The 15730-nt window shown below is 39.5% G+C and overlaps 1 protein-coding gene across 3 annotated transcripts in view; it reads left to right on the top strand.

Annotated features, from left to right (window-relative positions):
- Positions 1-15730, top strand: part of SPAG6 (sperm associated antigen 6) — a 62707-nt gene that overhangs the window by 28856 nt on the left and 18121 nt on the right. For all 3 annotated transcript variants that reach the window (XM_027559983.1, XM_027559981.1, XM_027559982.1), the window contains 3 exons: positions 9197-9402; positions 10279-10452; positions 13342-13494. In XM_027559983.1, the coding sequence (XP_027415784.1) occupies positions 9197-9402; positions 10279-10452; positions 13342-13494 (533 nt within the window). The remainder of the gene's footprint in view (positions 1-9196; positions 9403-10278; positions 10453-13341; positions 13495-15730) is intronic.

The following is a 15730-nucleotide window of genomic DNA, read 5'->3' as shown; positions in this document are numbered from 1 at the left end:
TGACTATGCCAAAGCCTTTGACTGTGTGGATCTCAATAAACTGTGGAAAATTCTGAAGGAGATGGGAATACCAGACCACCTGATCTGCCTCTTGAGAAATTTGTATGCAGGTCAGGAAGCAACAGTTAGAACTGGATGTGGAACAACAGACTGGTTCCAAATAGGAAAAGGAGTATGTCAAGGCTGTATATTGTCACCCTGCTTATTGAACTTCTATGCAGAGTACATCATGAGAAACGCTGGAATGGAAGAAGCACAAGCTGGAATCAAGATTGCCAGGAGAAATATCAATAACCTCAGATATGCAGATGACACCACCCTTATGGCAGAAAGTGAAGAGGAACTCAAAAGCCTCTTGATGAAAGTGAAAGTGGAGAGTGAAAAAGTTGGCTTAAAGCTCAACATTCAGAAAACAAAGATCATGGCATCCGGTCCCACCACTTCATGGGAAATAGATGGGGAAACAGTGGAAACAGTGTCAGACTTTATTTTTGTGGGCTCCAAAATCACTTCAGATGGTGACTGCAGCCATGAAATTAAAAGACACTTACTCCTTGGAAGGAAAGTTATAACCAACCTAGATAGCATATTCAAAAGCAGAGACATTACTTTGCCAACAACGTTCGTCTAGTCAAGGCTATGGTTTTTCCTGTGGTCATGTATGAATGTGAGAGTTGGATTGTGAAGAAGGCTGAGCACCGAAGAATTGATGCTTTTGAACTGTGGTGTTGGAGAAGACTCTTGAGAGTCCCTTGGACTGCAAGAAGATCCAACCAGTCCATTCTGAAGGAGATCAGCCCTGGGATTTCTTTGGAAGGAATGATGCTGAAGCTGAAACTCCAGTACTTTGGCCACCTCATGTGAAGAGTTGACTCATTGGAAAAGACTCTGATGCTGGGAGGGATTGGGGGCAGGAGGAGAAGGGGACGACAGAGGATGAGATGGCTGGATGGCATCACTGACTCGATGGATGTGAGTCTGAGTGAATTCCGGGAGTTGGTGATGGACAGGGAGGCCTGGCGTGCTGCGATTCATGGGGTCGCAAAGAGTCTGACACGACTGAGCGACTGATCTGATCTCTGATCTGAAAGGTTTCTTGCTAGCTGGCTTCCATGTCTGCCTCCTCCTATTCACATCCCTGTGTAATCTGCTTCCACGTTGCACCAAATATATATAGCCGAAGTGATGGTATGTGCCTTCTGAGGTTAGATTATGAAAGACTACAGCTTTTGTCTTGGGTTCTCTCCTGTGGATCTCTCACTCTGGGGGAAGCCTCATCATGAGCAGCCTATGGAAAGACCCAGAGACAGGGAGGAACTGATGCCTTCTTCCAACATTCCCATGGCTGTGCTGGGAACAGATGCTGTAGAGCCAGTCAAGCCTGCGATACCTGCAGCCTTAGCTAATGGCATAATTGCAACCTCGTGAGAGGTCACTTCCGGAACCTCTAGCTGAGGTTCTCTCCCAGATTCCTGAACCTCCAGCTGAGGTTCTGTCCCAGATTCCTATATTCTTATTATAGAAACAATAAGACTATACATGTTTCCTGTTTTAAGCAGCTGAGTTTGGTGTGATGTTACATAGCAGTAGGTAACAACCCATTGTAAACAGTGGATTAGACCAAAAACTAGACAAATTCTTCTACTTTGGAAGTGACATTTCTAAAGTCAAACTGGAGTATGCTGTGCTGTGCTTAGTTACTCAGTCATGTCTGACTCTTTGCGACGCCATGGATTATAGCCCATCAGGTTCCTCTATTGGAGTGGGTTGCCATGCCCTCCTCCAGTGGATCTTCCCAACCCAGGGATTGAACCCAGGGCTCCTACACTGCAGTCATTCTTTACAGTCTGAGCCACCAATGGTCAGCATGTAACTAACTTTGGTGATTGCAACTCCGTATTTGTTTTGACTGTGATTTCACCAAATCATGAAAAACTTGGTTGAATGGCTTGATAATGTAAGATTAACATCATAAGTTGTAGCCAAATCTTAAATCTTTTTTTAACCTGCTTTATTTCAAACAGGTTTTGAAGTAATACAGTTATGTATTTTACAGCCAGATGTAAAACCAGCCTATCTTTAAACCGATAAATAGGGCAAACTAAATGCAAAGAAATAATGATTCATAATTTTATTTTTAATGAAGCAAATACTGTAAAACATAACTTTTTGTTGGGTTTAAAAACAATGAGTTACAAGCAGTGTTTGGAAAAATATATAAAGTTAAAAGAAATTAGAGTCCCTGAGGTATTTGAGTTGCCTAACTACTTTTGAATTAGTGTGCTAAATATATATACATATTTTTTCCTTTCTTTTTTCTTTTTGGAGAACCTCTTCATTTTGAGTCCTTTTTGTGAGTTCTCATGATGGATCACTTAATTTTGCTCAAATTCTTCCCTCCTACATTGCCATTGTGAGCAGGAAAATTAGCTGAGTATCATAATATATGTTTAGATTAATCCTTTTTTTACAGGCCAGTTTTTAGGTTTTTGTCAGTCTCTTGGAATTCACCTCTGAATTTTCTTATATAACCACAATAGTGGTTCTTCCTTTATGACTCCACAACATGTCTTCAAGAATCAAAAGTAGAGAGAACTACACCTTTTTCACATCCAGAAAGTCCCCACAGCTCATTTCAGAAGGTTTAAGATTTAAGCCTAAGATTGTAAAATGACGAACATATTTTATTTGGCCTGCACTGTGTTGTTTTAGGGGGCTTCCCAGGTGGCACTAGTGGTAAAGAACCCATCTGCCAATGCAGGAGACATAAGAAAAGTGGGTTCGATCCCTGGGTCAGGAAGATCTCCTGGGGCAGGGCACGACAACCCACTCCAGTATTCTTGCCTGGAGAATCCCATGGATAGAGGAGCTTGGCGGGGTAGAGTCCATGGAGATCACAAAAGAGTCAGACACAACTGAAGTGACTTAGCACGCACGCATGCATGTTGTCTTACACAGTGTTTTTTTGTTTTGTTTTTTAAAGTTTCCAAAACTTAAAAACAAAGCAATCAGATGTCTGACATCTCTGGAAAAATCCAAGGATCTGACAGTGGTTAGGTCTGCATTCCCACGCGGCAGCGCTGGGCTGAAGAAACTGAGTAGATGGTGCTCCTTGTATCTGGTGCATATGTTTTTCCAGTTTACTGTGCTCCCCACTCAGTTATTGTTCCTCTGGCTTCACTTATTTTAGTTACTTGCCTGGGCCCTGTCTTTACCACTGCTGATCTAACCAAACCATGAGCTGTAACAATTAAGAGGGGTTAAGGCCATGGTGGTTGTTTAGTTATGTCCAGCTCTTTTGTGACCCTGTGGACTGTAGCCTACCAGACTCCTGCTATCCATGGGCTTTCTCAGGTAAGAATACTGGAGTGGGTTGCCATTTCCTTCTCCAGGGGATCTTCCCAACCCAAGGATTGAACCTGCAGCTCCTGCCTTGGCGGACGAATTCTTTACCACTGAGCCACCAGAGAAGCCCTAAGGCCATGATGAGCACTATTAAAGCAAAATCACTTTTGCCTGATGCACCTGGTTTCACCTGTACCTATTATACACTGATGGACTTTCCTGTTTGTGTTGTTCCTGTCTAGTCCGCATAAAGTCATTTATAATAGTTGATTCATCCAGATTTAGATACTAGTAATTTTATGAATGTTGTTGATCTCAAATGTCCCCCCTTTTATCTGTGTCTCTTTTTGTTTAAAAAATTAAATCTAAAGTCATACTGAGCTTGTCAAAGTTCCATAGAGATGGCTGCCTCATTTCCTTCACTCAGCAATGAGGTGTTGAGGAGGCCGAAGAGAACTAGTTATTCCTTGGCTGGAAATAGCTGACCATCAGATTTGAGGACTGTATATCAGTTGTCTACATGCATGCAATCAATGGCTTTAATTATTATTTATGAATAAGGAAGGTGCTATTGGATAGCTTTATTTCCACTGACAATTTGAAGCCTAAAAAAATGTTAAAAATGGATAACACTTAGCATTTAAAAAATGTAGTATTTTAACTGTAACAAAGGCATGAATTAAGACAAGAAGGAAAGTGTGAAAAAGTGAATAGTATTTCTAGAATATATTTGTAATTTTTCAAAGAAAAATTATGCATTCTTTCCTAATTTGTTTAAAGGAGATATATATTCCCACCATTTTTAAAAATAAGAAACTTTCTTCCATATTGAGAAGTAAGCTAAAGTATTTATATTTATTTTTCCTTTATAATAATAATGTTAGTATAGTTAGCCCCAGCAGTAGCTATGTGTATAGTCAAAGACATGTTCATATTTCTTTTATTTTTAAAAAATAATTACATTGAAGAAAATTTGGCAAATAGAGAAGAAAATATATCACCAATAGTGCCCTATGCTATGCTATGCTACATCACTCCAGTCGTGTCCGACTCTGTGTGACCCCAGAGACGGCAGCCCACCAGGCTACCCCGTCCCTGGGACTCTCCAGGCAAGAACACTGGAGTGGGTTGCCATTTCCTTCTCCAATGCATGAAAGTGAAAAGAGAAAGTGAAGTCGCTCAGTCGTGTCCGACTCCTAGCGACCCCATGGACTGCAGCCCACCAGGCTCCTCCATCCATGGGATTTTCCAGGCAAGTGTACTGGAGTGGGGAATAGTGCTATAAACCCCACTTAAATCCTATTAATGTGTTGGTATAACAGAAAACCTTTTTTCTCTGATTTTTTTTTTTTTTGGCATAACTGCTTCTAATCTTGCTGGTTACCTAACAGTATATGATTATGTCACATGTTCTTGCATAAAAGAAGATACAGTTGTTAAAAATTCACTTTTTGAAGATTCATTTAAAATTTACAAGGAGGTTAAGATATTTTCCCACACTGAAGATAAATTTCTTGGCTTGTTTTTTCCCCTGGTTAAAACTTTTATGAACGTCTGTACATATCAATCTTTGATTTCCAAAGAGTAATAATTAAACAACCCAAACTCATTTCCAAATTAGAGTTAAAATGAATTCTGTGAGATTTCTCCTATGGGGAGTAACTTTAAAAAATGTATTTATTTATGTGGTTGTGTTGAGTCTTAGTTGCTGCAAGCAGAATCTTTTAGTTGCAGCTTGTGGGATTGAGTTCCCCGACCAGGGACTGAACCCGGTCCCCTGGGTTGGGAGCACAGAGTCTTAGCTACCGGACCACCAGGGAAGTTCTCTATGGATATTAACTTTTAAGTATACTAGATTTTTTTTGCGGGTTTTGGTTTTTTGAGGGTTTTGGTTATTCCTGCCTTTTTTTTTTTAAGAGTAGAAAAGTATAGGGAAGAAGAAAAGGGGAGATGGAAGGAAAATGGGAAGCACTGCCTGAAATTGCACCGTGTACATTTCCCCAAACACTCCACGTATTGACTCTCAGCCCCACTCTGCACTGCGGTCTGTTCACACACTCACCTTTAGCAAAGTCCACCAGGACAGAGCAGTGTTTTACTCTATTTGGCTTCCCCAAGATCTAACTAACCCAGTTTCTGGCACACAGGAAGCATGTAATGAACACGAAATGACCAGAAAAGAGAGCAAAATATGTGCATACACCAAGCCTGAGAGGGCAGAATCATATCAGTATGGCTGGGGCTGTAAGTCAGACTATCAACCACACGTGGCTTAAGCCTGAGGATGTTTTTCATTTCACATGACACAAAATTCAGAGTCAGGGCCATTCCAAGGTTGGTTATGCAGCTGAACAGTGTCACGGGGGACCCAGATGTTTCTTATTTTTGTACTCAGCCATCCTCAGCATATTGGCGATTTCTCCTATTACAGTTGCAAGATGGATGTAGGAGTTCCCAGATGTCATTTGCAGGCAGATGTGCCCATGTCCAGCACAGATGAGGTGGTGTTTCCTCCTGTGTATCTCTGTTTATTACAGAGGAAAATTTCTCACAGATGCTTCCAGCTGACTTCTACCCAGGTCCCATTTGCCAGGATTGGTTCACAAGCCCATGCCCTGACTGACAAGAAGCCAACTGCGACTGGTACAGAAATACCAGAGGAAGCAATGGTACGGAAGAGAAGAAAGATACACCACAGGAAAAAAGAGCGGTAGAGGCAGGATGAAATAGTTAGCCTGTGGTTTGTGTAACATATTGGATTGGCCAAAAGGTTCATTTGGGTTTTTCCATAACATCCATAATATCCATAATATCTTATGGAAAAACCTGAATGAACATTTTGGCCAACCCAGTAGTATGGCTTGCGTTATTTAGGCCTATTATAATGTAATGTATGTATGTACTCTTACCTGTATATACATCTTGTACCCAGTATATGTATGAAGGTGGTTGAACAATATTGTTTATTAATAACAGTGTGTGCCATCTAAGAGCAGAGCCAGGTTTTGAAGGACCATGTAAACTGGAGAGAGAAAGTATATGAAACTCAAGTACAGCATTGATTGCTAGGCCCCATCCAGGTCCCTAGAAGCTTCATTCCTTTCAGGCAAGCCTTTCTATGGTACCCTACTCATCCTTCCCCTCATTTAGCATTACTATTTCAGAAAGAATGGAAAGCAGCTTTAGATGGAAATGGGTAACAAGCCAGAAAAACTGGGGTTTCTTTCATAACAGAGTTCAGGGAAAGGAGGATAACAGAACTCAATTATTCAAGGAAAGAATACAATGTATGGGAGTTACAACCATAACATTTGTTTTAAAGAACTTTGTTTTCATTAATAGTACTTTTAATTGTTCACTGCATATTCTTTACTCTTAGAAACAGTGTGAAAGTGAACATACATACATAGATGAAGTAATCCTTATGCTTTCTCAAAATAAAATATTTAGCCTAGTAGAGTTGACCTTGAACAATGTGGGAGTTAGAGGTGCTGACCCTCTCCGGAGTGGAAAATCTGAGTATAATTTACAGTCAGCCCTCATATTATCACTTCCTGCATGTCTGAGATCCTGAATCCAATCAACCACTGATGGTGCAGTACCGCAGAGTTTATCATTGAAAAAGCCCGCCTACACGTGGACCCACATGGATCAAATCCAGCGTTGTTCAAGGGTCACCTGGATATATAGATTCCAGGCACCCTTGAATATGACTATATAAATTTGATGTTACCATACAACAGGGAGGTCTGGCATGCTGCAGTCCATGGGGTCACATAGAGTCAGACACAGTGGGGCAACTGAACAACAGCAACAACCATACCACACCTGTATAATTTGAATTGAATTAAATTAACATGCTAATTATTAAAGTAGAATATAAAAATTATATCTGGAAATTGCATGATATCACACCCTTATGTTTTCTTCCCTTTTCCCTTGGGAAGAAAGAGTGATCACCTGCTTTACCTGCTATATTGTTGGTCTTCAGGGAATGGCAGTAGAATCTCAGAGCGGTTTCTGAGGAATGTCTTCTATTGATTTGAGGTGGATATTCCAGTCAGTTGCTGCTGTTGTCTTTTTTTTTTTTAATTAAAAAATTATTTTTTATTTTTACTTTTTGGGCATACTGTGCAGCATGTGGGATCTTATTTCCCTGAACAGGGATTGAACTCATGCTCCCTGTAGTAAAAGCAGAGTCTTAACTACTGGACCACCAAGACAGTCCCCTTCCCACCTTTTTTTAAAAAACATATTCCTCTTATCTGCCTCTGGTTCTTGAGATTACATATTAACTTCCCATTGTATTTCATATTTCACACTGGATTTTTTAATTGAAACATATTTGCTAATCAGCGTAATGTTAATTTTAGAAGCGTATCATTTGCACCAGCGTTGAATGAGTCTGGCACATAATAACCTTCCATTGATACTTGTTTAATGAAAGAATGAATGAATCATTTATACAATATGGGACTTCTCAGATAATTATAATAATTGAAGGAAAACAAGTGTTGGACACTAACCTTCATTTTCTAACATTATTTCCTTTTAGAAAATGTGATATTACCAGTTGTTTGAAAAATTAAAGACTCTTCTTTAAAGACTAAGTGATATGCTGAATTGATAATTTGGCTATTGACATAAATTGTCCAGGAGTGGAATTGCTGGGTCATATGATAGTTCTGTTTTTAGTTTTTTGAGTCCTCTCCATACTGTTCTCCATAGTGGCTGTACCAATTTACATTCTGCTGTGTGGTGACCTAAATGGGAAAGAAATCTAAAAAAGATTATGATATTATATATCATATACATATAGTCATATATGTATATGATTTACTTTGCTGTACAGCAGAAACTAATGCAACATTGTAAAACAACTATACTCCCAATACAAATTTTTTTAAATAACAGAAAAGATAAATTGTCAGGCTGCTACACATCTGAGAAAATGAGAACATAATTTGAAAGGAAGAGGTTGTAGAAATGGGTGTATGTGATTCAGTAAGAGAGGCCATGAACACGAGAGTAGGATCTGTAACTATGCAGTGTACTTTATGCTTCTGAAAAGACATTTTTTACACATATATGGGTCTGCCTGTTTACCTTACATTCTCTGTAATTTAAAAACTGTGTTATTTTTTTATAGCTGTTATTCTTGGACACACAAATCAACATGTATATTTGAAAGATATTATTTCTGACATATCAAATGCTTATGATTAATTTCTTTAATGTTAAATTTTATATATTAAATCCTGTTGTTTGGTTGTAGTTCTCATTTTTTAAAATGTTTTTGTATGTACAACAAAAATGCACCTTTTGTGTACAAAGTTTTAAAAAATCTTTTAAAATATGATAAGATGAAAGGAATTAAAAAATCGACATTATTGGCACGAGATTCATGTTAATGTTTACTCATGTAAATAGAACAAAATACTGCCTAATTAGTGCGGTTGGTAAATTTTTGGTACTTTAATTTTCTCTGTTATTGTAAACCATGCATAAAATGCTTGCCTATTGAGAAGTGCAGAATTGTCAGAGCTTAAACAGCTGACATCTGCTTACTCTCTTAAAAAAAAAAAAAAAAAAAAGAATAACAAGCCATTTCAGCCTAATCTACCTCAAATGTGTTCATGTAAATGGAGGTCCATCTATTGACCTGTATTCTTTTCAGCTCGCGATTGGCCCACATGGTTCATGAAACCAGGAAGGCTGATTTGAAATGCAGATGTCGAGACAGTGAAGTACACCCTCCCCTTTTCGCTTTGCTGTATCTGTCAGGGTGAAAAGTGGCTTGTACAAGGGTCAGTCACCCATACTCACTTAATTACTTTTCTTGGACCCACAGAGCTGTCACAAGCTGTGGTGGATGCGGGAGCTGTTCCTCTCTTAGTGCTCTGTATCCAGGAGCCAGAAATTGCTTTGAAAAGGATTGCTGTTTCAGCCCTCAGTGATATTGCAAAGCATTCTCCAGAGTTAGCACAGACAGTGGTGGATGCAGGAGTGATTGCTCACTTAGCCCAGATGATCCTGAACCCTGATGCTAAACTGAAGGTATTTAAAAATAAAGTTGAGAAACAAACAAACCAGGATTCTGATAATCTAAGAAAATGGAAACGATATGTGTGCAGATGGATAGTATACATTTTTAGATATTAGTAAATTATCATGCAAAACAGGTCTGGGTATATTATGTATTTGGGTCCTTTCGTATGTGGAAACAATGCTGTAAGGATTAGACAATCAAGATGTGACTGGGGAAAAGTACATGCAATGCTGAAAACTAGAAGTAACATCAGAATCAGTAATTAAAGTAAGGAATCATGTCACGATTAAACCTCAGGGTTAGAAGGGACCTAAAGATTTTCTAGCCCACTATTATATTTATGTTTCCTATGAAAATGGTCATATTAGTCTTTTGAGCTTTCTAAAATTTAATTTTCAGTTAATAGTCACCAATTATACTTTTATATTATAATAGTTATGTTCTATAAAATTTTAAGATTGTCAATGTTAATTAGACAATGTAAAATTCTTTAAAACTGTAATAGCCACCTGCCCAAAGTTCTGCTTGATCATGTTTGTATTACATTACTGTACTTATCATAAACTAATGATTTAAGTAGTGCATAATTAAGAAATAATATTCACCCAAAGGTCATATTCTTTGACCAGCCTCAATAAGTAAATATTTAAATAGTCAATAGTGTGAACTAAGATGTTCAACTTGGAAATTAGGAAATTTAAGAAATTGAGTATTTAGGTATAAGAGTAGGAGGTGAATACTTCAAGACTCTTAGGTTATGTTGAATTTGTGTTTATTTCTTCCTCTTTATAAAGGAATTTGAATGTGATACAAAGCTGTTTAAATTACATCTGAACTCCACAGTGGACCCTGTGTAATGTTTGGGTTTGGTTTTTGTTGAACAGCGTCAGGTCCTTTCAGCTCTCAGTCAGATCGCGAAACATTCTGTGGATCTGGCAGAAATGGTGGTTGAAGCAGAGATTTTTCCAGTGGTACTTACCTGTCTGAAGGACAAAGATGAATACGTGAAGAAAAACGCTTCTACTTTAATTAGAGAGATTGCAAAACATACACCCGAGGTAAAACAAGGGGAAAAGAAATCAGCTTCGAAATACAACCACATGCTGTTAGTTTAAGTTATTAAGCAGAACATCAGTTTGTTGACAGGGCCCCGGGTGGTGTCACGTGTTGTGAGGGTTTCTCACCCTTAGCACAGTGGTCGTTTTGGCCGAGATGACCCTTGTCGTGGGGGGGCTGTCTGTATACTGTAGAGTGAATGTTCAGCAGCATCTCTGGCCTCTGCCCACTAGATGCTAGCAGCGCCCCTCCCCTAAGTTGTGACAATAAAAAATGTCCCCATGTATTACCAACTGTCTCCAAGGGGACGAAAGTGCCCCTACTTGAGAACCACTGGGTTGTAGCAATGGAATTTGAGTCTGAAATCTCAGTTTTTAATCATTAATCATTGTCTGCTTTCCACTTCTAAGTTGTAGGGACCGTGGACCTTTGTTGTCCTGTCACTCTAGGTCATCTGGGCGTAGTGAGAGACACTGCCCCTCCAGGATGGGAGAGATCACCAACTCCCTGCTCAGCCACTCATACATGGTGGTTCCTGCTCTGGGTTCTTAGATGGGAAAAGAATAGAGACGAAGTGAACTTGGGTAGATTAATCTGCTTCATACTCACGCATTGTGTGGAGGGGGCAGGGAGCGGTTTCAGCAGTTAGCTAGTTATGAACTATCCCTAGGTTTAGTGTTTATGTGAGGCGTTTTGACATCTATTACGATAAGGATAAAAGTCATGTAAGAAAAATTGAACAGCAGAGAGGCTCACAGTGAGCATATTCTGTAATTAGAAATAGCAGGATTGTTATCCTTGTATATTTCTTTGATAAATATAATACTTTCGAATGATATTTCAGATTTTGTTGTTTAGTCCCTAAGTTGTGTCCGACTCTTTTGTGACCCCATGGACTGTAGCCTGCCAGGATCCTCTGTGCATGGGATTTCCCAGGCAAAAATACTGGAGTGGGTTGCCATTTCCTTTTTCAGGGAATTTTCCTGACCCAGGGATTGAACCTGAGTCCCCTGCCTTGGCAGGTGCATTCTTTACCACTGAACCACCATTTTTTAGGTCTGAAATTTTAAAATTTGGCAATGCTAATATAATATTATCAGACATCCTGGAATGTGAAGTCAAGTGGGTCTTAGGAAGCATCACTACAAACAAAGCTAGTGGAGGTGATGGAATTCCAGTTGAGCTATTTCAAATCCTAAAAGATGATGCTGTGAAAGTGCTGCACTCAATATGCCAGCAAGTTTGGAAAACTCAGCAGTGGCCATAGGACTGGAAAAGGTCAGTTTTCATTCCAATCCCAAAGAAAGGCAATGCCAAGGAATGTTCAAACTACAGCACAATTGCACTCATCTCACACATTAGTAAAGTAATGCTTAAAATTCTCCAAGCAGGCTTCAGCAATATGTGAACCGTGAACTTCCAGTTGTTCAAGCTGGAAAAGCTTAGAAAAGGCAGAGGAATCAGAGATCAAATTGCCAACATCTGCTGGATCATCGAAAAAGCAAGGGAGTTCCAGAAAAACATCTATTTCTGCTTTATTGACTATGCCAAAGCCTTTGACTGTGTGGATCACGATAAACTGTGGAAAATTCAAAGAGATGGGAATACCAGACCACCTGACCTGCCTCTTGAGAAACCTGTATGCAGGTCAAGAAGCAACAGTTAGAACTGGACATGGAACAACAGACTGGTTCCAAATAGGAAAATGAGTACATCAAGGCTGTATATTGTCACCCTGTTTATTTAACTTATATGCAGAGTTCATCATGAGAAACACTGGGCTGGAGGAAGCACAAGCTGGAAACAAGATTGCCAGGAGAAATATCAATAACCTCAGATATGCAGATGACACCACCCTTATGGCAGAAAATGAAGAAGAACTAAAGAGCCTCTTGATGAAAGTGAAAGAGGAGAGTGAAAAAGTTAGCTTAAAGCTCAACATTCAATAAACTAAGGTCATGGCATCTGGTCCCATCACTTCATGGTAAATAGATGGGGAAACAGTGGAAACAGTGGCTGACTTTATTTTTCTGGTTTCCAAAATCACTTCAGATGGTGATTGCAGCCATGAAATTAAAAGACGCTTACTCCTTGGAAGGAAAGTTATGACCAACCTAGATAGCATATTGAAAAGCAGAGACATCACCTTGTCAACAAAGATCCGTCTAGTCAAAGCTATGGTTTTTCCAGTGGCTATGTATGGATATGAGAGTTGGACTATAAAGAAAGCTGAGCACCGAAGAATTGATGCCTTTGAACTGTGGTGTTGGAGAAGACTCTTGAAGAGTCCCTTGGACTGCAAGGAGATCCAACCAGTCCATCCTAAAGGAGATCAGTCCTGGGTGTTCATTGGAAGAACTGATGTTAAAGCTGAAACTCCAGTACTTTGGCCACCTCATGCGCTGACTCATTGGAAAAGACTCTGATGCTGGGAAAGATTGAGGGCAGGAGGAGAAGGGGACGACAGAGGATGAGATGGTTGGATGGCATCACCGACTCAATGGACATGGGTTTGGGTGAACTCCAGGAGTTGGTAATAGACAGGGAGGCCTGGCGTACTGTGGTTCATGGGTCGCAAAGAGTCGGACATGACAGCGACTGAACTGAACTGAACATAATATTCAAAGGTCATCTTATACTGGACTTCCCTCATGGTCCAGTGATTGAGAATCCCCCTTGCAATACAAGGGACACAGGTTCGTTCCCTGGTGGGGAAACCGAGATCCCACATGCTGTGGGGCCTGCATGCTGCAATGAAGACCGAGCACAGTCAACTCATACTGCTAATAATAAAACCAAAATATCCTCTACAAAATATTTTAAAAAATAATAATAAAGATCATCTCATACTTTAGGGCCGTGATAATGTAACTCTCCCTCTTTTCTCTTAGCTTTCTCAGCTGATAGTGAACGCTGGGGGAGTTGCTGCTGTGATCGACTGCATCGGGTCCTGCAAAGGGAACATAAGGCTGCCAGGCATCATGCTGCTTGGCTATGTGGCAGCTCATTCTGAGAACCTGGCAATGGCGGTCATCATTTCCAAGGTTTGCCCTTGTTTCCTTTCCCCCTGATTTTGCAGCAAGATCCTCTAAGACAGTCCACAGATTAATATTCTCCCACAGAATGTACAATATAACTGATCAGAGACAAAGAATTATCAGCTTTTTTCCAGGCTTACTAGTAAGTTTGCCAGAGCAATGCTTAAAGTAAGGTTGACTTGGCAGGAAGTTTGAAGTTTTACCCAGTGTTTAATATTAATAAAATGTCAGCACCTCTGAGTGTTAGTATTATCTGTATCTAAGTGATGTGTATTTTGTATCTTGAAGGATTGGCTTTACAAATATGTAAAGCATACTTTGATTAAAGACAACTAACATACCCAATGGTCATTTGTATCATCTTGTACGGATGGCTCTCTCTCCTTTAGCTTCCAGGAGCTAATTTCTCTTCTTAGATGTGGGCAATTCAGAGTGCATGGGCACATGTCGGATAGCAGTGTTTCTGTTTGCTTGCTCGAGGGATTTGGCCTTATCTCAGTTTACAACTCTGTATTAACCCACCAGATTGAGTAACCCTGGCTCATAGTAGGTGCTCAAAAAATATTTGTTGAATGAGTAAATATTGATCTCCTGAAGCATGCTTCAAAGGCTGTGTGCTCCCAGTGTCTCTGGCAGCCCTCTAGGGTGCAGGTTTCTTATCAGCATGGAAAACCCGCTGCTGTATGTTAAACAGAATTGTGGATTTTTTTTTATCCTTTGCTAATCCTCAGAATAAAAAGGAGCCTCAGATCTTTATTTTCTACCTATTCCTTGATAATACTATACTTCACTCCCTCTTTATCCTGAGCTTTTCCTTTTGTTCTTCTATTACCAAAGACTCTGATAGTGACTAGGGCAGTAGTGCTGCTTCCTGAAGGGTCACGGTGGGGGTATTATTGGAATTCTTGATTCTTGGTTCTTGTGTGGATTGTCAGAAAGTCCACACATAGGAAGGACGAGGAAAGAAGCCGCGATTACTTTTGCTTCCTGTGTTTCTTCCCCAGACTATCCAGGAGGTGCTCCCCCTCTTTGGTCTGGGGCTGCTGGCCTCTCACACCTGGTTATCTTTCATTTAATTGAAGATCAAGGTGGGGGCAGCAGCAGTTTGAGGCCGATCACTCAGCACTGCATTATTCTTTCTGGTTCTGTGTAGTACTGTCAGGACTGACAATACCTCCCATCTAAATAATACTTTCTAATGTTCAAAGCACTGTCATGCTTCTTGTCTCATTTGCTGTTCATAACAGCCATGGCTATTAAGTCATCGTTTTGGGGACTGTCTTCTTTTCCTCCTGCTTCTTCATTCTTGGTATGTCTCAGATGTATGGACTTTCTAGAAAGTTGCCTCATTCTGAAGATAGAAAAGATTCTGACCTTTTTTTTTTTAATATATATGGGCTGACACACATTTTTAGTTGTAAGAAAGAAGTCAAAGAAGTAATATGGCAGATCTCTTCTGGAAATTGGTCTTAAAAGCCAAATTTAGGGACTTCCATGGTGGTCCAGTGTTTAACACTCCTTGTTTCCAGTGCATAGGGATTTGGATTTGATCCCTGGTCAAGGAACTAGGATCCCACGTGCTGAGTGGTGTGGCCAAAAAATTAAAAAAAAAAAATTTAAAAGTGGAGGGAAAAAAACTATAGATGATCATTTGGCCTTTGCTTGTGGGAGGATGACCATGTGATAGTGGCTTTTGTGGTACTGAATTTAAGGTGATAATTTAGTATCAGCATTAGATAATTTAGTTTAGTCTCAAGTTAAAAAGTTATACCCATACAGAATGAATTATAATTTGATTTGGTTATTTGACTCTTCTTTGGGTATATAAGCTGTGATGCATTTGAGGCCCTTTAGTTAATTCTCTTTTATTTAGCTACAATTGAAGTTTGAAGTACAAAATACAAGCACATGCCATCAGTGTAGTAAAAGTGCTCATCCCTTCTTTGACATTCAGTCAGATTAAATTGGGCAAAACTATTGTGTAAATGTTGACCAAAAGTAATGGAAATTTACTATTTCAGGAAAGATTTTAGTGAATATATTTCACCTAAAATTTACTTAAATAGAATTCTTGCTCATGTTATTCATTTGATTTTGGGTCCATAGTAGGTATTTTGTTTTTGGATCTCTTGGTGAAAAGTTAATTTTTAAAAAGATTCTAAATTAACTTTTTTAGTTTAGAAGGAAAGCAAATGATTTTAAACTCCTGTGCATTTTTAATTTGTCACAGTGGTATCTGGCT

This window comes from Bos indicus x Bos taurus, chromosome 13 (assembly GCF_003369695.1).
Source record: "Bos indicus x Bos taurus breed Angus x Brahman F1 hybrid chromosome 13, Bos_hybrid_MaternalHap_v2.0, whole genome shotgun sequence".
NCBI classification, from domain to species: Eukaryota; Metazoa; Chordata; class Mammalia; order Artiodactyla; family Bovidae; genus Bos; species Bos indicus x Bos taurus.
The sequence above is the reverse complement of the archived record's forward strand: the minus strand, read 5'-3'. Positions and strand labels throughout refer to the sequence as shown.